The 25,324-nt window shown below is 42.3% G+C and overlaps 1 protein-coding gene across 1 annotated transcript in view; it reads left to right on the top strand.

Moving 5' to 3' along the window:
* The first annotated feature begins 4,416 nt into the window (after positions 1–4,416).
* The window catches only part of UTP20 (UTP20 small subunit processome component), a 62,203-nt gene continuing 41,295 nt past the window's right edge, over positions 4,417–25,324 (top strand). The window contains exons 1-21 of the mRNA XM_064655323.1: positions 4,417–4,571; positions 5,250–5,330; positions 6,599–6,665; positions 6,858–6,990; positions 7,471–7,659; positions 8,607–8,688; positions 9,343–9,480; positions 9,865–10,020; positions 11,644–11,790; positions 12,280–12,414; positions 13,869–13,946; positions 14,614–14,792; positions 16,725–16,880; positions 17,401–17,489; positions 19,896–20,001; positions 21,203–21,353; positions 21,752–21,814; positions 22,133–22,291; positions 23,313–23,389; positions 24,261–24,340; positions 24,999–25,242. Coding sequence (XP_064511393.1) covers positions 4,527–4,571; positions 5,250–5,330; positions 6,599–6,665; positions 6,858–6,990; positions 7,471–7,659; positions 8,607–8,688; positions 9,343–9,480; positions 9,865–10,020; positions 11,644–11,790; positions 12,280–12,414; positions 13,869–13,946; positions 14,614–14,792; positions 16,725–16,880; positions 17,401–17,489; positions 19,896–20,001; positions 21,203–21,353; positions 21,752–21,814; positions 22,133–22,291; positions 23,313–23,389; positions 24,261–24,340; positions 24,999–25,242 — 2,555 coding nt within the window. The 5' untranslated portion in view covers positions 4,417–4,526. The remainder of the gene's footprint in view (positions 4,572–5,249; positions 5,331–6,598; positions 6,666–6,857; positions 6,991–7,470; positions 7,660–8,606; positions 8,689–9,342; positions 9,481–9,864; positions 10,021–11,643; positions 11,791–12,279; positions 12,415–13,868; positions 13,947–14,613; positions 14,793–16,724; positions 16,881–17,400; positions 17,490–19,895; positions 20,002–21,202; positions 21,354–21,751; positions 21,815–22,132; positions 22,292–23,312; positions 23,390–24,260; positions 24,341–24,998; positions 25,243–25,324) is intronic.

Raw genomic sequence — 25,324 nt, 5'->3', positions numbered from 1 at the left:
TTCCTCATGTGCACCTGCTTCTAAGAGATTTTTATTGTTTTCCATTTTGCCTTTTTTGGAAGGTTTAATACGATCTTAAAACTTACAGTTGTGATCTTTCAGCCCCAATTCATCACTGTTGTTTCAAGATTCCAAACAAGCAAGAGGGATTTCAGGGTGGAAGAGGAGAGCATAGCTTCAGATTCACTGCTAAAGGCTTTATGCTTTGTTCCCAGACATGCCAAACAGTCAGGTTTCATGACAGTTTTCTGAATTTTGAGTTAAACTGTAAACAGATTGTTAGTAGCCCCAGACACATGACAGACAGACTGAAATCCAGATGGTTTCTGTCAATTCCAGATGCCACTCATTTTAGTGGTGAGACTGAAATGCAGGAGAGCATTCACATCTCTTTGGGGGGACAAGACTCCATCCTCCCTAATTTTCTTTTCCATGCCCTATGCTTCCCCTGTGAATCTTCCTTCTGCTGCTTCTATTGCTTCTATTCCCAGGACCTCTCCTGTCCTGGGCCTATCTGTATAAAGGCTGTCTGTGCAGAAATCAGACCTTTTTCTTTCTGACACAAATTAAATTCTAGAATTTCTTGTCCACCTCTAAAAAAACCCCCAAAACAACAAACAAACAGACACAACCTAAAAAAACCCAAGGTATGGGTTCCTACTGGGCGGAAAACTCGGAATAGTACCTGTTGGCATGAACCAAAATTGTGCCAGGGATTGGGCTGATGATTTATTAGTGTGGATGATCCCTGTGCTCTGGCATTCTTCAATTTACTCCTAGAGATGGAGCTAGTGCAGCCCACCTACTCCAGCTCCACAGCAGAACCCTGACATGCAATAGACGAGTCACTGGCCTCGGTGTCTCAAGAGGTTAAATCAGGTTGTCAGTGCCCCTTTCTGTGAGGGAGTCCCTAAGTTCAGGATATTTCAGGCATGGATGCTTAACCCCGTACCCAAATAGCTTCAGAAGTCTGGGACCTATATTTCAGCTCCTTGTCCAAAACCCTCTCTGATCAGCAAACCTAAGGGTAGGTGAAAGTCTCCCCATGACTCAGCTAGCATTGACCTGGAGTAGCATTATTTGCAGAATCTCTGTGCTTCAGGCATATTAGAAAAAAATGTGGCCAAACAGTTCCACCAGATTGCAGAACAGGATTCCAGCATCTTGTCTGCTTTGATTTTGAAGTGCTCTCAACAACATCCGACATAATCTTGTGGGGTTTTCTTCCGCAAGGCAATCCAAAATGCCAGTTAGAAGCTGAGGAGGAAACTGGCAGTGAAAATATGTCATTGTGTTTCAAAGGGCTCCTCTTACTTTCCAGGCAAATTAAAAAAATATAAATCCTTTTGCTTCAGTTGAAAGAATTCACCAAAGCGAATGTTGCACTTACATAACTCATGTTAAAACTCATGCCAGCTTCCCCCTATACAAGGATTTTGGAGAGCTCCTGTGATGTAGCATGTTTTCAGCCATGTGTACCCAGCCTGTGCATCCCCAAGTTGTTCTGTGGGGTGAGTCGAGATATGCAAAGAGAAAGGCTTCTGGGTGCACAACCAAGTCAAATAACTGTCACTACTTTAAGGCTCCAGTTAGTTTTTTAGTGTCTTTAATATTGATTGAGGAACTTAGCTTTGGACATCCAAGCTTGGAAGTTGTTTGGCTAAATTCACAGGTGTTTCTGTTAATTTATTAGCCTGTCATATTTAATTTTGAAAAGGAAAATCTTCTCACAATATAATTACCTATGCAAACTCCTTTTCTGGCACATCTCCACCATGCCTGTATGAATATAGTAGGAAAATGAAAATTTGATCTTACACCTGTGCACCTATGCAATCTACAATATCCTGAGATTAAAAACAGGCTCACCTGGCTGCTCCTTGGCTTGTGCCAGGTAACATGTTCTTTAGGACAGAGACTCAGTGTCATACAGGCTTCAGGGGTATGTGTTGTGCTTGTGATTAATACGCATAAAAATATGATAGAAGTAGGGCAACCCTGTAATAGTTTGAATAGTGTGTATTTATGTAGTTACTGAGCCATGTCATGGGGGGCATCCACAAGGTCAGTTGCCGATATGCGCATATGATGTCATCCAGACTTTCTGAGACTACCAATTCTAGGGCACAATTAATTTTGTTCTAACACAATTGTTTCAAGTACAAGAATGTGTCTAGATCGGCAGTGAATATAAAAGGAGCCTGAAGTTACTGCTCAGAGGCAGGCGTGCATTCTAAACAGGTAGGTTATTTGAGATGAATTCTGCCCTGTGAGACCATCTTGGGTTAAATATTGAAGTATTTTACCCAAATTACTATTATTAGTCTAAGCCGTCACATTTCCATAGGACAAGCCTGCTTTGCTTCTACACCGAGTGTCTCTGGTTCTTGCTGAGTCCAGCAAATAGATTTTGGACAGGAGGACTAAAAAGCCCAGGAATGGAGGAGACATAGGGATCTTAGACCTGTCTCAGAAATGCTGATGGATTACAGTCAGGTGGCTGTTGCCTACAGTGAATGTGTGAAGATAGACATGCATGTGCTGTTTTACAATGGTTTCCTCTACGTGCCTCTACAGTTATCACTACCAATAAGCCATTGCTCTTCAGAAGGCCATCTGCTTTAAGGCCAACTGCTTTTAATTTTTAATGCCTTTAGCATGGATTTCTGAAGGAGAATTGCTGACAGGGGCCATCAGATAATCACAGGGTGTTGGAGCTGAGGCCTGCTCAGAGATGGGAGAACCACTTATCTTCCAGGAAAAGTACAAGAATAAGGCCTGAGGCTTGAGGCATTGCAGTCAGAGAGGAGTGTATGTAGTAAGGATACTGTTAACATAGCTGCAGCTCATACAGAAGTGGGGAAGGGACCTTCTGGGTCACTGAACATAACCAGCTGAGGTGCCAGACCTACTGTCATGGCCATACTGGTATTGATACTGAGGCTCACTCAGATGTATCTCCAAGTGCAGTAAGGAATGCTGGCTGAAATGCAGTCCGTGAGTACTTCTTGCATCCAGAAACTCTCATGAACATCAGCAGCTGCAGGTCTACTGAGAAGTTGCCAGTTTACAAACACAAAGAAGCGTTTGTAGCCTTCTAAAAACTTCTTCTAATGTCTTTTATTTTTGCTGATGATGACTCTTCTGCAACAAGCAGAGCACTTCTCCCTGTTAATTTGCATGAATGTTAGATTTTGCTTATTCCCTTGGATGATTTTGTAGTGTGTGCACCCTGGGAAGTTCTACAGCACCTCTGCAAGATGCTATTCATAACAGATCTTGTGGACTGTTTTCCACAAGTACACAATACGTAGGAGACATACTAGGTGAAATTACTAACCACTTCTGGAGGGTTATTTGTACTCTTAAACAGTTGTATTATGGTACCTGAGCTCTTTTATGGATCTAGACCTCTCCACATGCTTTTAGGTGCACTTTGTCATGGAGATATTTGGGCTTGAGATCACTTAAGCCAACCTTTTCAAACTCCAGTGTCTAAATTAGGCATTCTCTTCTCACTTAGGTGCAAATGCCAGAAGTCACAGGTGCTAAAGCAAGCACGTTCCCCTGCCTGTCCAGATGGCTATCATGTTAATGGCTAATTGCCTGTCTGTGGGCAGCTGGATGCACCTGGCAGTGTTTAACCCGGTGGGTCTGCTCAAAGTTGGGGATCCCTACGTGCTCCTAATAGTGAACTTCAGCTGTGCTCAAATCCAGCCCTGTGTCTTTTTGTCTGAATAACCTGCACGCCTGGTTTCTGAAAATGGCCTTGAGCTGCCTGTAACAGGCAGAGCAGGCAGCCTAGGGCAGGATAAATTCCTAAGCTGTGTAAGCTTTAACTTGAAGTGGTTCTGAGCTGTTTGTACTTCACCTGCCCAAACCAAAGCTTCTTCTGACGTTTAGTTCATCTCCCACCTCACCAATACACATTCTTCACCTTCCACAACTTCAGCCGCAGGCAGAAGCTCTCACAGGCAGCGAGTGATGACCAATCCATAATCATCGGCTCCTCTGCAAGGGTTTGATTTGCATGTACTTTGTCTGCAATGAGCTTTTTTTATTATTATTATTTTGGGGATCCGGACAAAAGTCTGCACTGAGACCAGGGAGCTGAGCAGAGGCCGTTTCGTGCTGAGCCATGGACGCTGTGCTCAGGGCTGCGCCCTCCCACAGAACGCTTTCACCACGCGCCGATCTGTCCTCTTCGGGCACGGCCGGGGCTCGCTCGGTACCGGGGTGCCACAGCCCTCCGCCCCACACAGGAACGCAGCTGCTCTGCCCAAAGTCCTCGAGGCACCGCCGCTCACCGCCAAGGTAAGACGGAGACAGACACCCCTCCACACCCTGCCCTAGGTGCTCGGGCACTCTCTCTGCATCCGCCGCCCGCCCCTTCCGCCGGCGGGCCCGCCCCCGCTCCCGGCAGCCCGCGGCGGGAATGGCGGCGCCCTGCGCGTAGGTCCGCACGTGCGGCCGTCGGTGTGTGGGGCTGTGCCGCTCCGCGCCGGGGCCCGCCCGCCACCGCCGCCATGAAGAGCAAGCCCTCAGCCCACAAGTCGGGGAACACGCACCGGGTGAGCGCCCGCCCGGACCCGGCTGGTGGCCGGGGGAAGGGACGGGACCTTGGGTTTCAGCCGTCGGCGTTAGTTCAGTTGTGCCCGGCTGCCGAAGCGATGCCGGGGCTGGAGGCGTGAGGGCGGGCGGCGTGGAGCCGCCGAGTCGGGTCACCCCTCCCCGAGGCCAACGCTGTGAGGGTCCGGCTGCGACAGCCGGGCCGGAGTGCGGCTTCTGCCCCTCGCCCGGCACCTCCATCAGCCGAGTCACCGTCCCTGTCAGGCAGCTGGCGCACCACGGCCCAAATGTAGAAAAGTGACATAATTTAATAAAAAAATAATATGCAATGAGTTTATTAATCAAGGCGTTGTTTCAGGAAGGCTGAGACCTGGGCAGTTTATTGAAATCCGGGTAGATTTCTCTGCATCTTTTTCACTGTGTTGGGCAGACGCGTGGTCTGTGAGCCTCGGTTTTGCAGGGCATGGGAGGAGAGGGTCAGTCCTGCTCTTGGGCGTTTTAAGCATGTTTTGCCTTAATCTTAAGGTAATACTGATATTGACGGTATTATCTGATAGTCTGTCTTTAGAAGTGGGGTTTCTGTTTGAAGTGTGCGTGCTATCAGGTGTGCTATTAGGAGGGATTTAGAAGGACTGGTCTCAGAAGTGAGCAAGACACATATATGTCTTTTTGTTTTACAGTTTCTTACCTTTTCGGAGCGCTTAAGCAATATTAACATTGATATTATTCATCGTATTGACAGAACTGGAAGTTATGCTGAGGTAAGAGCAGCAATTGCAGTAATTTTCTGAAATCACATCGCAAGTAGATACACTCCATGAAAGAGTCACTTAACAAATTTAGCCAGGAGGAAATTGGAAAGAAGCTTCTGCGAGAGTTGCCTTTCCTGGAGCCTCATTTCGTGCTTTGTTCCCTTTTACTTTTTTACCTGCTTTTCGGTATTGCCATAGAGGCCCTTTGACAGTACCACCCTGATGGCTTCCGTGTGGCTGGCGGGCCTTTGGGTGTTGCTGAACATGAAAGATGTCACTCAGCAGTCCTAGGTCCTGACCTGCAAAAAGTTGCAGGTGCTGAGTAGTTGCAATAGAATCATAAGTTTGAAAACCATAAGTTGGAAAAGACCTCGAAGATCATTGAGTCCAACCATTAACCTAACAGTGCCAAATTTGCCTGTAAACCATGTCCCTGAGTGCCACGTCACATATCTTTTAAATATTTCCAGGAATGGTGACTCAACCACTTCTCCAAGCAGCCCAGTTCAATGTTCAGTGAAGAAATTTTTCCTAATATCCAGTATAAATCTCCTTTCACCCCAAAGGTGTTTGAGGCTCCCCAGGGAAGTGATCACAGCACCAAGCCTGACAGAGTTCAAGAAGTGTTTGGACAATGCTTTCAGGCACATGGTATAATCCTTGGAGTGTCCTGTGTAGAGCTAAGGCTTGGACTCTGTGATCCTGATGGATCCCTTCCAACTCACTATATTCTATGATTCTAGCACAATTTTAAGCCATTTCCTCGTGTCCTATCCCTTTTTACTTGGGCGAACAGAATGACACAATACTGGCAGCATGTGTATAAAGCATGAGCATGTGTCTTTATGGATCATAAGGGTCATTTATATGTGTTATATAGATCATCATTGTGATTATAGTGCTTGGTGGGTTATTACCTCCTCATCTGCTGGATTGTTCATCTGAACTTCCCACTCAATACCTGTGGGCATGCCAAAAGAAATCCCAAAGCATTGTACTGGGTGGATTGTGACTGAGCATCTTAGATTATCAAGGCCAATCAACAGAGATATTAAAACCAATTGTATAAACAAGTCCTGTCATCAGAAAGTATTTTTAAATGTGTTTTGAATACAGAAAGAGAGGCTTATTTTCAGGGAAATTCCATAACACCTGTTGAAATGAAGTCATCAAGATTTCTTGGAATAGTCTTAAAATGTTGTCTTCATTTGAACCTCTCATTTTTGCAGGATACATTCATTAGAGTTGGTAGCTATTCTTCATGTTTGTTTTGACAGGAGGTTGAAACCTACTTTTTCGAAGGACTACGGAAATGGAAGGAGCTGAACCTCACTCAGCATTTTGGTATGTCATTTTTGTTCACGTTTCCTGCTTTCCTTAAATTGTTAAAACATGTTTCTTCATCATCCAGAGCCCAATGGGAGATTATTGACTGTTTTTTGGGCTGGTGTCTGGAGCACTATCATTCTTTAACACTGTACATGTTTACCAGGAACTGGATGAGCTTTCAGGGTTTCTGTTTTGTGCTTTGAACAGTGCAATTCTACAATGAAGTGGCCAACAAATGCCAGTCCTTCCACCAGCTGGTCTATTACCAGAGTGCCATTGTGCAGAGTTTGAAGACACATTTGGAAGTCGAAGGCAGTCTTGCTTACCAACCCCTGTTAAAGTAAGTATTGTGGTCACAAAAAACAGTCAGAATCCTTCATGTTATTACAAGTGATCCTAAATTCTCTTTTAAGTGTTCTTTTTCTTTATTGTAACAGAGGAAAATATAGCAATGAGATGCCCAAGGTGATTATATTTCCCTGGTAGAGCTTTATGGTTCTAAGTCAAAAAAATACAGCTAATACAAGGCAAATAAATTAGTGGGGGTGCTTACTGAGTGTCAGACAGAATATTAATGTGCTGTGTTTGATGTTAATAATTTATGATCTCTTGTTTACTGCTGTCTGCTTGATTTTTTGAAAATCTTAAGACTCTTGCCGTCCACAGCTGCCTAATAGGTGATATCTTTTAAAAAGTGAGAAGTAAAAATGATGCTCTCTTTCTTTCCAAAGAGACTGTGCTGAATTATGCAATGTTGGACTAGGTTTTTATTGGTTTGTTTTTGAAATGCACTAACATTGGTGTATTTTCTAAAACACAGTCTAGTGGTGCAGCTGGCTCGAGATCTTCAGGCTGACTTCTATCCTCACTTCCGTGACTTTTTCCTGGCCATCACCAAGTTACTGGATACACAGGACACAGAGCTGCTGGAATGGGCTTTTACCTCTCTTTCCTATCTCTACAAATACTTGTGGAGATTGATGGTGAAGGACATACATAACATATACAGGTAAAAACCATGTTCAATGTCTGTCTTGATCAGCAGTTCTTAGACGCTGTAGAAAGGTAAATGCCACACAAATAGGTGTGCTTAATGCTTCAGTATACTTATTAGCACACTTTCCCAGCTTTTCTCAGAGAGAAACTGGCCAAGCTGGAGGGAGTTACCAAATGCATAGGAGTCACTTCTGGGCTTGGAGAGTTCCTTAGCTGCAGGCAGTTGAAGGCTGATTTTGTTTGTGTTTGCTGTGTTTTTAAACCTTTTCTGGGCATCTCCTTCTGGCTGCTGCTGTAGAGTGAGTGAGTACTGAGCTGGATAGGCCTGTGACCTGATGTAGTATGACTGCTTGTTCGGTCTTATATTGCATGTTTTGTCATAAACAGTGGGGCCATGTTGCTTCCTCCTAATTTCAGTTTGGAACAGATGGAGCAAAAAAGATGTTACAGATTTCCTCCCCAACCCAGTAAAAGCTGTTGAGAATATTGAGAAAAACACCTGCTTATCTGCTTGACTTGTGAGTCTGAGGCACCACTCCCTCTGCACTGAACACATGATGGGCCACCTACAACAGTTACTGATACGTACCAGCAAACTGCAAATATTTATCACCCCTGCAAATTCAATCTTTCAGAACTTTTAAGTGCACAGGAGAGCCTTTTGGCTCAACTGAAATACAAATATGGCTAAACATGTATTTTGAAAATCTTGATGCTGCAGTTGAATCTGTGTGAATCCAGATATTTTAGAGATATTTCTGATTGCAGCTGATTTGCCTGGCAGTCATTTCATCTTCTTTACAAAACTCCTGTTCTTTATCCAGAGAGAGTGGGAAGGAATCTGGATGAGGAGGGTATTTGCCCTCTCTAGGAGGACGGGTTCGTAGTGTTTATAAAAAGTGCTAATGTAAACTGAAAATAATTTTTTAATTGCCAGTGGATTATTTTGTGTCTTTGTAGCCTGTACAGCACTCTACTGGCTCACCACAAACTCCACATCAGAAACTTTGCTGCTGAAAGTTTTGTCTTTCTGATGAGAAAGGTAAGTAAGGTGTTTGTACTTTGACGCTATCTCCATTCTATGGTGGCTTCGGGATTTTGTAATATTAGTTTTTTGTAATAATTGGATTTTGTAATACAAGGTTTTCTCCAAAGAATGGTTAGCAAGGCCTGAACTGCCATGCAGCATGTCCTAGGTTGTCATTTTTAGTGAGTATTTTGCTGTGAATGTAATGCACTCCATATCAGAAGTGGCAAATAGAAGCCTTAGCACTCTCTGTTTCAAGAGCTGTTAAACTAAGTGTCTGTGGTTGGTTTATCTAAAATGACTAGAAATAGTAAGGTGGTCTTCTAAAAGGGAGACTTTAATTTGTAAATGTACATTTGTTCACTGGCTTTTCCACAAATGCTTTAAGGCCTTTGTAGAACTGAAATGGTTGTGAAAACCTTTTTGCGCTCCTGAATATCACAGTATGTAATGTTCCCAGGCAAATCAATCAAGATCACGCAGCAGCCTTTCATGGAGTAAGGAAAGGGAGCGGCAGTTGTTGGTTTTTCTTTAGAAAATAATGAGTTCGAGCTGTTGTGGGAAGGCAGGACTAGGAGAATAACATGGTACTGTGGAGTCATTTAATTGCCTCTATCCATCTGGTAGCTCTGAATAGAAGATAACTTTTTTTCTCCTTGTGTTTTGTAGGTTTCTGATAAAAATGCACTCTTCAATTTAATGCTCCGTGACCTGGGAGAGCACCCCGAAAAGGTGGAAGGTGTAGGACAGCTGCTTTTTGAGATGTGCAAGGGTGTTCGAAACATGTTCCACTCCTGTGCAGAGACGGTAAAGACAAGACAAGATTGCTGGTTTAACTGTTGCTGTAATGGAGCCTTAGGCAGTGCTCACTGAAACCATTGAGTATTTATCTTGTTCACCTCAGTGAATCCTTGTTGTTCTTTACTTGGTAGGATCTGAAAGCCTTGTAAGAATATTTTTTGAGATAGGAAAGTTGGTTTTAATAATTCCTATGCTATATTCCTATGTGTTAAAATTGTACTGCTTGCTGATATTTCAGATTTTAAGTGGTAGCCTTTTTTTTCTCTGTACTCCTTCTAGAAAGAATTGAGATCCCTGGAATATTTTAGCAATATATTGCACTAATGAATTTTAGGATTGCTAGATTTATTTCCTAAGTATAAGGACATGATGTGCTTCTTTCCTGTGCAGGCTGTGAAGTTAATTCTGTTGAAACTGGGGCCTGTTACAGAAGAAGAAATTGAACTACCATGGGTAGCTGTTGGAGAAGCCTTCGAGCAGATGATCAGATCAACTGTAGTGCATATCCATAAGGAACATTTTAACATTGTCTTCAAATGCCTGGAGGTACATTGATTATTTTTCTTATTATTTTTTTATTCATGAGTGACTGGCAGAAAAATGTGCTTACCAAGAGAGTGTTTGTGTTTTATGGGACCAGAACTGTTTTTGGTTTTGCTTTGGAAACATTAAATACAGTGTCATGTGCATGGGAAAAATCCCACCCTTCTTTTCTAAATTCCAGTGACCCTGCTGGCTGTTTTGTGAGTGAGAAAGGAACTACTGTGTGTGAGACTTGGAGCTCAGTCCCATGGCTGGGCAAGGGTGGTTTGTAGGATCTGCCTTGGCACACATCACAGAGCCCTTGCTGGGTTGGGAATGCTAGTGCACGTTTAATATTTCTGAACTAGGTATATTGGTCATTCAAACCCACTTTGTGACAGTAAGGGGAAGCTTTTTGCCCTGCAGATCTTTTTACAGCAAAGACCTGGGCTGAACCTGAAGATCCGAGTTTGAACCTTGTAGCCAAGCACTGAAAATCAGAGTGTTTTCAATCTGTTGCTGCTTGAGGGTTACAGCCTGTGGTTTGAGGGAGCACAGCTGAGTGCTGTGGGCTGTTCTGTCTTGAGTCAGGGTGATGTAGAATAATCAGCAAGGGCCTGGCAGGTGTGTTTTACTTACCTGACCAACATTTAAAAGTTTTCTCACATCTGGGATTGAGATTTGCTGAAGGGGATTAAAACCTCTTGCAACTGACAACATAGTCTGTGTCAGCTGTGCTCCTCAGAAGGGTGAAATGGGAAACTGAGGAAAATGGTACACATGGGTTTTAGGATAGTCCTTCTGGCAGGGGTAAATAGTGCTATTTGTTCCTTCTTGGAACTTCCTCCCTGTGACTAACCAGTTTCCTGTAAAATCCCATCCTGTTCCTCCTACCCCAGCCAGTAGGATAGCGGTTATTGCCTGACTGTCATTAGCTACAGATTTGTTCGCCGCTGGATGTTTTGTATCTCTGAGATCTCATTGACTCAGCATCTGCAGTTGTGATGAAATCTTGGAAATTTGTGACATTTTATTTTTAATGAGGCTTGTTTTTTTTTACCCTGGGAACTGGTAGGTGTGTGGTGATACCTTGCTCAGAGGGAAATTTTCATGTAGTCTGTGATAGCTGTCAATGGGTTCAAGTTTATAAGATCAAAGATAGTTTATGTCCTTTGGACAGAAAGGGACAATAGGTAATAGGAAATAGGCAATTCCATTGACTGTATAATGTACATGATATGAGAAACCTCTCAGTATGCACATTAGCATAATGATGCATAAAGTGTAAGAGGACCTAAGTTTTGATAATTCCAGTGAAAGCTGGGTGTTTCCATACCATTGTGGGTCTGGAGCTGAATATTTCTATTCCTTTTTCCTATTTTATATGTCAAATGTTGGCCTTTCTGGAGACCCTCACTTTAGGAGATACTTGTGTTTTCTGTCCAAGGAATCTAGGATGTGTTTTTACATAAGGGAAATCACACAGTATTCCTACAAGGTTCAATTTGTTGACCATGTGTCAGAGAGCCAACAGAAGTTTGTTGGGCAGCTGAGATGTTGATTCTTTAGAATGTGCTTCAAGTACCAGTAAGTGAAACAGTCTGATATTTATCTGAAATATTTCACTTTCCTATTTTATTTAAACAGGAGTCACTCTTAGACTTGCAGAGGAAAATAACTAAGGCCAACTTCTGTGTGGCTTCAGAGCAGATGGAAAGGATTCTGCAAGCTTATCTGATCCTTGTGGAATATGCAAATGGATCCAAAATTTCACTGCCTGAAGATGTCTGTCGGGTAGGTCAGACCATCACTTTGATGTGTCAGAGTTGAATATAAAAGAGGTGTGGTCAGCTGAAGCATCCGTACATATTTCTGGTGCATCATTGGGCTTAGGATTTGAGTTGAGTGAACGGAGATATTTATTTTGAGTATTGCTACCTCTCCAGTCCTGTGAGATTTTACCTCTCTATTGCAATGCTAGTGTAGCCCTCCTTTAAATGAGCAAGGGGGAAAGTGAGCTGCTGTTTCTAAAGACCTGTTCCTGCCACTGTGGAGACCTAGACCCCCATATCAGTGGTAAAGCAGTTCTGCCAGATTCACATAAATTTGACACCACTAGGATAGATTTAGTGCATTCAAGCTTCAACCGGACTATTAGGATTTGTTTCTGTGGGCTGAAGTTTAGATCACTGTGCCCTCCTGCTCCAGGGACTGTCCAGATCATTCAGACCAGCTAGTCATTATCTTTGTGGATGAATATCAGTTCTCTCTCTTTCATTTCAGGCTTTAGTAAAGATGTTACAAACACCATATCTCTCATCATCTTGCTGCAAGACGCTGCTGAACACCATTTCTACATTCCTGCTGGCTGAGAATGTTTCGTTGCCTGATTCTTTAACGAAGGAAGCTATTGAGAAGGTAACAAGGATTGCTGCTTATGCCAGAAATCCCAGAGTTCAAGTTCCCTAGAGCAGGCTGATTTCTGGACATTCCATTTCAGGCTGGGAAATATACTGTGAGATTCCCTTTAGCCTTTTGCACAGATAAGGGGGAAGCTGCCCAGTGCCTTAAATAATGTCTGGTGAGGTCTTGGGACTCCTTGGCAGTCTTGCACAGGCCATCAGTATAGCAATGCCACCATGGCAGACATCATTGCAATGAAAACCAGGTTCTGATTCAAATACCTACAGCCTCTGTAGAGAAAGGAGGGAGAACAGGGAAGGGACACGTCTTGCCTAAGGTAATAAAGCAGGCCAGTCAGTCAAACTTACTGAAAAAGGTACGTTTTTCATTAAGTTTATAAGCATTTAATGACCATGGCTTAGCCTTGTGAACAGGGTTCCTACAAGTGCAGTTTTGATTTAGAAAGCAGAGGGGTAAGCATATTTCAGTGCTACCTTTGCTCCTGAAGCATTGACAGGATCAGCTGTGTACATTCCTGTCAAATGCAATGTTACAGAGATTAATAGGAGATGCTGCTATGGAGTCCGATTCTTTAGTTTTCCTTTTACAGTACATTATGATTTTGCAATTAACAGTGTGGAGCGTAGTTGAAGTGTATGTGTAAAAAAAAAAAAAAAAAAATACTTGAAAGAAAAGTGCCATGCAATTTACAGTGGCAAAGCAAAGCTTTTGCAATTGTTTAAAAAAGATTAAATTTCATCCGGTCTTCAGTGTTTACTTGTGTTGAAGTAAGGTCAGTTCTGCCTGTGGCAGGAGGCCAGTTTTGCTTTGGAGATGTCCTTCAAACATTTGAGAATATTTGTGTGAGCTTCTTTTAAACTGGAGGAGGCTTAAAGCTGTCCTTGTCTTCTGAAGGATCTGGGAAAGAGAGATCTGTATGTGTATGTTACGTTGCACATCTTGGCATTGAGGAGCACTGATCCTGGGTATCTCAAAGGACTGTTCCTATCTTGGATCCTTCACAAGCAAAGCGGTTGACTCTGCCCATGAGGTAGTAAACTTCCTGCAGCCTGCTACACAAAAAAAATGCTGAGTTGAAATATATTTTCCTGACAGTTGGTGTCTGTGCTGCTGTCCTAGAACTTTGAACTTATATTTTCCACATCACATTAAAGAGATAGCTCAGCTGTCTTTGCACAGAGACAGTTGGATCCAACAGCATTTGTCAAAAAGGGTTATGTCAGCAGGGTTTGTTAAAAAGGACTGTGCATTCCTGTACCTGAATTGTCACCTGGAAACGGTATTGCTCTATGTGCCAGAACTAGCAAGAGAGCCAGGCTGGGAGTCTCAGAGTTCAAAGCATGATTGATACATATACCAGGAAAAAAAGTCCCATGGATAATGGAGAGTTGACTATGAAATGTCTCTTGTGAATCTCTTCCTGTCAACCTTTCATTTGCATCTTGCAGGTATTTGCAAGTGGATTTGAACGGCGCTTTCTTTTGGACTTTTCTGAAGCGATGTTCACAGTGAAGCAATTTGAGAGGGTAGGTGGAAGCATTTGTGCATTATGTTTACTTTTGTTGCCAAAGGGAACAACTGGGAATCCATAGTATATTTACCTGCCCTGTATGCTGAAGGATTGTTGTGTATTGACACGATGTTTATTTAAACTTCTGGCATGATCTGATAAGAACAAAAGAGGCTACTTATGCTATTGTGTTAAAGTTTTGTAAGGGTTCTCGGAGATGGAGAAGGTGATAGGTATCTGTTCACAAAAATAAGCCTCTGTTGAGAATTAAAAGGATGGGCATGGATGAGAGGAAGAGAAGCAGTTCTGGAGAAGCTAACTGGAAATGAGTAAGAGATGTCTGATAGGTTGGGCCTCTAACTGGTGGTCTATGAGGAATCAAATTAATTAAATGGAGTGGGAGGTGAAAGCCAAGGTTGGGTATCTGGAATGTCCCAATGAGACTCGATTTGGGGCAAACTGAGTTTTTTTGTTAAACTACTGTCCTTGCTGGGATAAGAGAATGTCTGTGTGCTGGTGTCTAGGGGAACCAGGACTGATAAATTTGATGCTTTGCTGGCTCACTTGTGAGCATTTGGATTCTGTGTGGCTGGTGTCACGTGGTTTTTTTTGTGGGTTTGTTGATGGTTAGAGAAACTTGCCAGTCCTTGACTTTTGACCTTTTTTTTTTTTTGTCCCTTCAGCATTTTCTCCCACGCTTTCTAGAATACATTGAACATTGCTTCTCTGGCACAGATACCTTTACAAAGGATGAGGCTGTGGCAATTCTGGCTAAACTCATTTTGGTGAAAGCAGAGCCTCCTACCATCGGTTCAATGGCATTTGAAAAGTATCCTCTCATTTTCACTGAATCATCTGTCAGGTGAGACTTCTCAAGTTTAGCAGACACTAGATGTGTCTGCATGGCTGTAGGCCTAAAGGCAGTGCAGAGCTATGTAAAAGTTGCCCTCCAGTGTTTGCTGGAGTTGTGTGAACAGCAGTGTTGCTGGCAGATTTCCAAACCAAGTGAGGCAGTAGGATCCCCTTTTACTTTTTGAGATTATTTGAGAAGAGGTGCTGCTCTGGAAAGGATATCACTATTATGAAAAGAATGTTGTGGTACATGTATGATGGGAATTTGTTACACTAACATGCATGCTGCATCCTTAGGCAGGTAATCTTTGTAGTGAGTGCTGCAGTTCAGGTTCTCATCATTCCTAACCTCCTGCCTGTGCCCCATCTTTCTTCCCTGTAGGCATATGTCTTGTCCAGGAGCTTTGTAGCAGCAGTACTATAGTCTTACCATAGATCACAGCTGGATACTAAAGGACATGTAATTAATCCAGATACAACACTGTGCTGGCACAGCTTGACTGCTTCTATTTGCAAAGTTGGCTTTGTTGCAGTGAAGTGGTTGCTTTCCCCTGGAGCCTCTTTGGGGTAAATGCTGAAGCACAGAATGACTGTTGCTAATCTACCAATAGTGATTTTTCTTGTAGTTCTGACTCAGAGAATTCAAAACTTTTGACTTGTATTGCCTTTTATGTAAGATTTTATCTTTCCTAAAAGCAATCTACTCTGTGTGGGTTTTTCTTCTGTTTAATAAGAGTGAAGGTACTGGGGTTTAGAGAACAAAAGGTTGAATCAAAATGATTAAATTTGATTTTCTTGCCATATGTTCTTTGTCTGTTGATCTCTCTGTTTTTTCAGTGGTATGGAGTACATAGCTGAGAGAACCTTGGTCCTACCTGGACTTTTTCTGAGCTCTTGCAATGTCAGTGGTAGAAGTTAGGGCTGGGAGACATCTCGAGAGTTGCATACCCCATCTTCTACCTAGGATGGAATTTCCATGTCCTAAACTGGTCCTGAAAGATGTCTGACCAAATAGTTATTAAATACTCCAATTCTGGAGATTCCCAAGCTGCCTCTGGCAGTCTGTGCCAGTACTTAATGGCTACACAGGTGTTTTTTCATTTATTTTTGGGGTTTTTTTGTTGTTGTTTTTTTCTAGTCCTCAGTGTATGAATTAAACCTCCTTTACTGCACTTTAAATCCCTTGCTGCTTATCTGCAGGGAACATAAAGAGCAGAATATTTCTTACTCTTTGCATGCAATTACAAATAGCAGGCTTTGTTCATCAGTAATGTCTGAGATCCTAATTCCTTGAGGTTTATCTCATAAATTTTGTTTCTTAAGCCTCTAATGATTCTTGATGTTGGCTTTTTATTAGCTTCTGTATTTCTTGAAGGGTGAAGCCTATACAGCTTTCTGTGATCTTGCAAGCACTGGGTGGAATGGAAAGATTGCTGTTTGTGGAGTGTGAAGTACTGTTCATGTGTTCCAGTATGGTGTCAGCCCTATTTGCCTGCACATAGGCTTGTTGATTTGGGCTCAGCTTGTGGTTCCTTTTAAGTCCCAAAACTTATACTTCACTGGTTGTTTTCTGTCATCCACCTGCATCAATGTAATTGTAGTTTATTAACAACAGTCATGATAGAGGTGACTCTCAGGTGCTCCTAGAGTCCTAGCACCCTAGTTGTGAGGGTGTCCAACTGAGAACTAGTGTCTTTTCTTCTAGAAATATTATTTGAACTTGAAATAAAGACCTGATATTTCTTGCGGGCCATGTTTTGTGCTCTTCAGCAGAACTAGATGTTATTTTGTGCTGTAGAGGACATTGAAAAGAAAAATCCCTTGGGTTGTCCAGGTCCTTTTTGCTAGAAGTAGCAAACTTAATTTTGAATATCATAGGAGGAAAAGGAACAATTTCTAGTATGCAGTGATGGATTACTGAAAAGTTTTGTTTTGCTTTTAGCTCTAATACAAGGCAACAAACAAGTAAAAGACAAGGAGAAAAGGCAGAAGTACCGGTGTTGGATTATGTACTGTCTTTAATTCATTTACCAGAGAAGGAAGACATCACTGAGCTTTCACAGTCTTGGGTTGCCTTGGTTGTACTGCCACATATTAGGTAAGGGATATTCTAAGGTACTGTTGTCATGTATTTATGTAGTACTGTCTAGTTCACTTTCTTTAAGAAATCACTTTACTAAGAAAAGGACAATAATTACTACCCCTAGATTAAGGAAACCAGGATTAGAGGGCAAAAAAATGCTATGTGGAAATACCATGAGTCAATGGTAAAGACAGGAATAGAATATCAGAATTGATTGCCTACTCACTAAGTTGGGTACTCTGTCTAGATTTGTTCTTGATACATTTCAGTTTCTATTTTAAGCACTGTCCTCTCTTGACAGTGGTTTTTATCAATAATTATTAAAGGAATAGTTTGAAAGAAGTTGCAATGAATGCTACAACTGAAAGTGTGAATCAGAAATAGCAAAAATGTTTTGCTGCTGGTTTCAAACTTGGGGTTAGCTACCTGTAATTTAGTACAAGTACCTGTAATTTAGATGTGGAAAAAAAGCTTTCATATGTGTGTTGGTGTCAGTGTAACAGAGATAAAAGTTCTTCCCATTTACTTTGGACAGACCAATGCACAAAGAAAACATTCTGCCTCGTGTGACAAGTTTTATAGACTCTCTCTTCACAGCCATTGACAGAGGAAGCCTCTGCAAAGGTCAGTTACGGTTACTTCCTGTTTATTTGCTTTTTGTTGATATATAAAATAATATAAAACAGTTTTTCTAATGACACAAAGCATGAAAATGAATAGCAGTAGCATTGTGTCCAAAATTATTAGCCAGCTCGAGTAAAACCAAAGGAACAAAGCTTGGGAGGAAACAACCTCCAGGAAACAACTCTGCGTTTGTTGTTCATAATAGTAATGGGGTGATAGATGTTCTGCTTAGTGGAAGGCAAAGGTAATTGGGAAGGAAAAGAAGAAAGTGAGGAAAAAAAGAGGCTGGAAATCGATCTAAACCAGATCCAGGATGAAGCAGTCAAGTGAAGAAGAGACTTGACTTGTAAGCTCCAATTCAAACCTATAGTGCAAAGTCTGGGACATTACGTGTCAGTTAATAGCCGTCAGTCAATAGCTAAACAGCAATAACAACTGTACATTCAGTCTAGCACATTCCAACCAAATATGTTATCTCAAACTTTTTGAGCCCTGTGTTGGATGCCAAAAAGGACTGTCATGGTTTAATCCCAGCTAGCATCTAAGTCCCCCACAGCTGCTCATCTGCTCATACTTGCCTGGTGGGATGGGGGAGAGAATGAGAAGAGTAAAAGTGCGAAAATTTGTGGATTGAGGTAAAGACAGTTTAGTAGGTAAAGCAAGAGCCACACACACAAGCAAAGCAAAACAAGGAATTCATTCACCACTTCCCATGGGCAGGCAGGTGTTCAGTCATCTCCAGGAAAGCAGGGCTCCATCATGCGTTAACAGTGACTTGGAAAGACAAAGACCGTCATTCCAAACATCCTCCACGTCCTTCCCCCAGCTTTATATGTGAGCATGATGCTCAGTATCCCTTTGGTCGGTTGGGGTCAGCTGTCCTGGATGTGTCCACTCCCAACATCCTGTGCACCCCTAGCCCCCTCACTGGTGGGGTGGGCTGAGAAGCAGAAAAGGCCTTGATGCTTTGTGAGTGCTGCTCACTAATAACAAAAACATCCCTGTGTTATCAACACTGTTTTCAGCACAAATCCAAGCCAGAGCCCCATACTAGCTACTATGAAGAAAATTAACTCTATCCCAGCCAAACCCAGCACATTCTCCATCCGTTATTTAATAACACTGAGCATTTTTGTCATGCTCAGGTACCACACGATCCAATACAACCTCATTATCCACCCCTCCCCTTCCCATTCTTTGATATAACACACCTATATCATTCCCTTAGTCTATGGACCACCTCTGTAAAATGTCCACAAAATTTCCACTGACTCCATTTAGTCCACGAATTTGGGCTCTCTCTGTTATGGTGATCACTCGGGACAGGAGAAATGGTGTGTTGCGTGCAGTTATTTGGCACTAAAGCCAGCTCATGTTGGTTCGCTGCTGCACTTGCACTGCTTCTTGTAAGGCTCTGACCCAGATGACACCTGCAGTTCTAAAATGCTGCATCTTTTCTCCAGGCTTGGGTGGTCACTGATTGTCTTCCCTCTCTAGCCATTTAAAAAAAAAAAAAGGAGTTTTGACTGAGCTTGCATAGGGCAGGGCAGTTGTTACTCGGAGAAATAGGAAGTATTTGGCCTTGTGCCAAAATATAAACAGGTTTTGGAATGCCCCAGCTTCAATGGTCATTGTTCCTATGTTTGGAAGAGCTTTTCTAGAGTCTGTCATTTTCCATTTATAATACCTTTATTAATATTCCTAAATGTGTCTGCCAATCGGCTCTGTTGCTTTTTCTTCTCTAGTATTTGTCAAACATGGCCCTTCTCAATTTAGACCTTTTTTCTATCATGTTTACAGGGTTTGCATGCTGTTGTGATTATTTTATTGGCAGTGTGTTTATCCTAAAAAAGGAAATACCCAAAGTTTCTTTTCTTGGGTCTCATCTCTGGTGGCAGTAGTAGCAGCTCTGTACAGGCTCCGTGGGTGTGCAAGAAGCGCATTGCTATGTCTTCGTTTGCCCATAAGGGAAGAGAAAATAAGTGCAACTCAGTCCTATACTCATGCATCCTATTCTCCCATCTTACACTTACTTGCTTGGTTTCCTCACCCTCCTCCCAAACTAGGGTTCTTTATCGCGTTGTGCTGTCTGAGACTCCTGCCACAGTGCTTAGCTCCAGATCTCTGCTTTCTGCCCGTGTGGCTGTGATGGAAACTTGCAAACTGGGAGCTGTTTACAGCCTTCAATGCTGCCTTGCTGGAGGAGGCATTTACTTTGATAGCCAAAGGAGCATTTCTTTTATATGTTACGATAATGGTTAGAAAATACACATGCTAGTTCTGGGATCCATATGTTACCTTATTTCTGTGAGTCCAGTCATTTCAGGATGGGCAAGCACCATCCAAGCACAAGTCATTGACAGCTGAGTAAATATACAAGCTGTTCTTGTTCTCTTTCTGCTCCAGGAAGCCTGTTTGTGGCCTGCCAAGCTGTAAGTACTCTTCTTAGTTTGGTGGAGTCTGCTGAAGTACTCCATTTGTTACCCGTGGAGCGTGTCAAGAGCCTGGTGACGTAAGTAAACTCTGCCTGTTCTGTGGTACTTTATGATTTTCCTTAGTAGGGCACAGGATTGACTTTGCCTTTATGTAGGAGCTTGCTAAATGCTTCTTTGTGTGCTGCCCATTCTGTTACACTGGTGCATTGCTTCAGTATTGTGGTTATGTAAGGGAACAAATTTGTAGGCACTGTTTGTTTGGAGAACGAGGTAGATGTAGTGCCTGTTCAGTGACACTTCTGCAAACTGATGCTTTCTTAGACAGCTGCAGAGTAGTGTGTCAGGTAAGTTGGTTCTAGTTTTACTTTACTTTTACTAGTAACTGTGTTATAATGATAAAAGAGACAGGAACAGCACTTTCTGAGCTGTGTCAAAGGCCTGAACTTCTGCAGTTTGCTGCTGGTGTTGGGATTCCATCATGTCCTTACCTATCCACGTGTGTTCTTGCTCTGCAGTGGGATGAGGTTTTGTATAATCTATTTTATTTATTTTAACTCTATTTTACTTATAATTAGCACACAAAACTAAGTGGCTGGAGGGATTGAGGGAGATCATTAGTCTCTCTCCAGCATCTCTCATCACTCTTGGGCTGGGAGCATCTCCAAGTCTTTGGTGGCTTGAGCTTCAAAACATCCTGCTCAGTTAGGAAGTTCTGGTGCCCATGTCTGAGGCATGATGGAGATGGAACAGCTTGCCCAGATCAAACAGGAAGTATTGGCAGCAAACTTCAGTCTAATGCTTTTCTGCCAGCTTTGGGCTGGGAGTATGAAACCTGCTTGGAACAAGGGATGTAAGGTAGCAGAAGGAGATTTCCCTGTAAGCAGGCAGAATTCCTGGTGTCTTACCTAAGTGAGGATTATTTCTTTTCTGTTGATCACTGACTGAGCATCTGGGCAGTAGCAGAAGCCTTTGTGTGATCTGTGGAGGTTTGTTTTCTGCAACTGTGTGTGTGGGGGGGGGTGTCCAGCATTGTAAGCCCTAGCTTGACAAGCCTGATTAACACAAAGGAAGAATCTCATGCCTCTTGAGCTGTCATGGGCTTTGCGGCTGCAAGCCAGTGTGCTGTTGAAGTCTTGACTTCACTGGCCTGCTGGTGCAAGCAGAGTCTGAAATCATGTGGAATTTTCCTTTAATGTTGTTATCACTACTGCCCTATTTTCCAATATCAGTGTTGTTGCAGTGCTCTCTGGATGCTAATAAAATACTCCATTGTTTTAGCACTTTCCCTTCAGACCCCTCTGCATTGCTCTTGGCTGATCTCTATTACACGAGGCTGGCACTGTGTGGCTGCCGGGAACCCCTTTCCCAAGGGAACCTAATGGACTTGTTTGAGAAGTTGCATCCTAATATTTCCACTGGTGTTTCCAAGGTAATTTGCTTTTTTGAGCACATGCAAAGTAATTTGTATTTTAACAACATAATTTAGGTAAACTTAATTTAATGATAAAGTCTGAAAGGAGAAATATGAGACTGTGTAAAGCCATTACTTCCATAGTGTCTGCTTAGAAGTGTGTCAACGGGGCATGAGTTAACAGAAGTTAACTCTTAGCCCCAAGGCTTGCCTCTTCCCCAAAGGTAAATTGGAGCAGAAGCCTAATGCATTCATTACTGATTGCCTTCTAGACTACAGGAGTTCATCTGTTTCTCAGGTCTAAGATGAACCTAGTGAAATCAGTCTCCTATGCAAAACATTAACCTCTGTGTAGGTGTATATGTGTCTGTGTATATAGCCTGCATGCCTCTGACATATATTTCTGCTTTGAATAGGTTCGGCTGTTGACTGTCCGAATTCTAAACCATTTTGATAATCCGCCTTCTAGGCAGATTGAGGTAGGGCCAGAACTTGTCATTTAACATTTCAAAGGCATCTGTGTTTGATATTGTGTGTGAACTGTTTTACACTTTGCAGAAACAAAGCATGGATCTGGTAGAAGTTGTCCTCTGCTTCTGTGCTTTCACATTCCAGTTTTATCTCTTCGTCCCACTGCCTTCTGGTGTGCATTTTGATGCCTAAATGGTGGAAACCAGAGCAAGTCCCTTGACTTTGTTCTTTGGTCCATAATGGCTGGGAGTCTGTGTAGTTTTGTTGAAATACTTTTCAATAAGATAAAGGTACTCTAACAAAATGCATGTCACTTGTTTGTTCAGGGTGACAGCGCAGGGGAATTTCAGCCAGTATTTGCCATATTGCTCCAAGCAGAACTTGTGCCAGCAACAGTGAATGATTACAGAGAGAAGCTTCTCCATTTGAGGAAACTAAGGTGTGACATAGTGCAGCCTGCAATACTAAGTGGATCTTTGCAGGAGGTAAGGATTTATTGTCAAAAAGCAGTTGTCACATTCCTTTATTCCGAGAAAATGTTCTTATTCCATTGCAAGGATTGCAGAGTTTTTAATAAGAGTGCATCAAAAAATCAATTAGCTCCCAGATAAGGTTTTAGAAAACTTACTGTAAGTAGAGATCACAGCTCCCATTGTCCTTAGGAGTATTTAGTGTTTAGTAGAACAACAGTGGTATCTAGATAAATGGCCCACAGTCAGATTCATCTGGGTTTGATATCGTGGAAAGGAAGGCAAATGATTCCAGGGAGAAGCGAGTTGTGAGCAAATTTAAGATCATGACATTGCCATACCCTCAGTGTGATTGAACTCCCACTGGCCATTGGCAACCCTCACTTATGGATCTTACTTCAGCATGAAAATCTTGTATGCCTGTGACTGTTGAATCTCTGCTGCTGAGCTAAAGGCCCTACCTTCTAGATTTTAGAATGATCACAACTTTATTAATTACATCTTCATGGATTTGGTGTGAGGGTTGGTTTATTTTAATTATTCTGGCTCTGTTGCTGTACCTGTATAATTTTTTTACTTTGACCTGTAGCTCCTGTGAGGAAGGATTGTAGGTCATTCCTACTGCACGTAGTTCAGCAGGGAGCCAGAGGACATGCTTTTAGGCCTAGTGAAGTGAATACTCCTCAGGGCAAATGTTCCTCTTTATGAGGTCCCTATTGCTGCTATGGCAGCACTGAAGTTGGAGAAGGGAGACAGACAGTCCAGATCATCTGTGCTGAACTGGTTTTTCGACATTCATGTTATTTAGGTATGTTTACTACATCTCAGTGCAGCTTACAGTAAATGGGCTCTGGATTTCCTCATGCAGCTAAGAGAGAAAGAATTATGATGTGTGTGACTTCATTACTTGTAGCACTTCTGAGAACTTTTTTAATCAAAGTTTCCTCTTTGAGAGGAAGAAAGGTTAGAAGAGGTTGGTTGGTCTTTAACTACTGTTTTTCACATCTCAACGAGATGGTATTGCTTGTCATTCTAGGTGCCTCTTCGGTATTTACTGGGAATGCTTTATATTAACTTCAGCCCTCTTTGGGATCCTGTAATTGAACTCATAACGTGAGTATATGCAGTTAGATGCTGCAGTCTGTGGTTGTCTCATAGAACACTCCTTTCATTGTTCTGTGAACAAAAGCTGAGGTAAAAATGTCCAATTTGGAGAGATTTGGGCATGCAAACCTTTATGTGAAATCTTCTGAAATTAATTTGATCTCTCAAATCTCAACCTGTGTAAACTCTAAACTTTTTAACTTAGTTCCTGATTTTTCTTACTTTAGAGGGAACTTGCAACAAATATAGTCAAATAGCATCAGTTTTTAGTCAGAGGTAGCAGGATTTGATTTGTGTTTCACAAATGCTTAAAGGAGCAAGGAGTCCCTCTCAGTTTCCCCATCTCCGACTTTCTGTCCTTACTGAAAAACCTCTAAATCCTACTAAAGAGTAGCAAAATCTTACCATGGTGACAGCTGAGCTAAATACCAAAGTTAGTCTTCTTTTGGCATGACTTTATCTTCTTTGCCCCCCTCAGCTGTACAATTAAAAAGGATGGGATTTCCCCCTTCAAATTAGTGAATTAATGAAAAAAAAAATTAAACCAGCTCTTCAAAAGTTAAGTCCATGGTAATTCTTCCTTTGGTTCTGTATGATTTACTATACAGAAGTCAGTAGAAAGCTTGAGAACATTTCTACTCAATTTGAGTTCATTTGAAGTCATGAGATACAACCAGATTATTTTAATAACGGTTGACATTTGGGATCCGTGAGAAAAGGCAAGGAAGTGGTACAGCTGTATTGTGCAGATGTCCTGTCTCCAAACACCCACATTAAAGCAATGATCAAAGCTTTTGATGGTGTTAGTTGTTAACTAGCTGAGTGACGCTTGCCTTTTTTTATTTTCCTTTTAACTTCATGCTGTCTTATGCTTTGTTAGTTCTCATGCAAAGGAAATGGAGAATAAACAGTTCTGGAAGGTCTTATATGAACATTTGGAGAGGGCTGCTACTTATGCTGGTAAGTCACCGCTCCTAAACATTGTGATAGTTACCCAGATAATTGTGAATTACGTGACTCTTTTTTATGTGCCCCAAATTTATGGGGGAATTCAGAATCAGGGCTCTTGAGTACTAGTGTCATGTCCCAAGGGCAGGAGTAGAGAGGCTTGGGACAAAACTGTATCTCCTGTCCTAAACACCAAGAAGTATACAGAAAAGGCATCTGCATTACAAAGGGGAGTTGCAGGTTGTGGTTAGCCATGCAGCAGTTTTGTCTGTGCTTAAGGCTGGCTCTGCTCAGACTGGTCAGAAGCAATGACAAAACCTGTGTAACGCGGCTGACCATCTTTCTGCTTCTTGGATTCAGTGGAATTTCTGCAAACTGTCCTTCCTGTATGTGCTCTTGAGATTTACCTATGGTTGTATGCCACGAGCATGCAGCCATTTGTGAACTTCTCTGTTATTCGAGAGAAGTCAGCCTAATTGAGATGTGCCAGGGTTGTAAGGCATCTTAGAATGCTTTCTAAGCAGTGTATGCCTTTCAGATTAGTGTTTAATGCAGTTGTGTCTAAACAGGTGCATGTCACCAGATGTATTACTTTTGTGATGAGGGATGGATCCCTTGCTACTGGTGATTATAAAGTAACTTGAAATGATTTTCTTCATCTCTTTGGTAGAAATGGAACTGCAAAATGAACTAGATGAACAGGAGGAGAGCATTGCTGAAACAGAAAGCGAGAAGATGCCAGAAGGAGCGGTTGGGACTGTCTTTCTGGAGCAGCTGAGGAGTAGAACAGATTGCAGTGAACGGCTGGACCACACAAACTACCGTTTTCTACTGTGGAAAGCACTGGATAAATTTCCAGACAGAGTGGAGCCTCGGTCGAGGGAACTTTCCCCACTTCTTTTGAGATTTATTCGGTAAGTAAGATTTATTTTTCTGTTAAGAGGACACATTGCTTTCAGTGTGGTGCTGAGCTTTAAGACTGGCTATCCCATTACA

Source organism: Pseudopipra pipra, chromosome 5, assembly GCF_036250125.1.
Source record: "Pseudopipra pipra isolate bDixPip1 chromosome 5, bDixPip1.hap1, whole genome shotgun sequence".
Lineage (NCBI taxonomy): Eukaryota > Metazoa > Chordata > Aves > Passeriformes > Pipridae > Pseudopipra > Pseudopipra pipra.
Note: the sequence above shows the minus strand (reverse complement) of the source record. Positions and strands in the feature narration are given on the sequence as shown.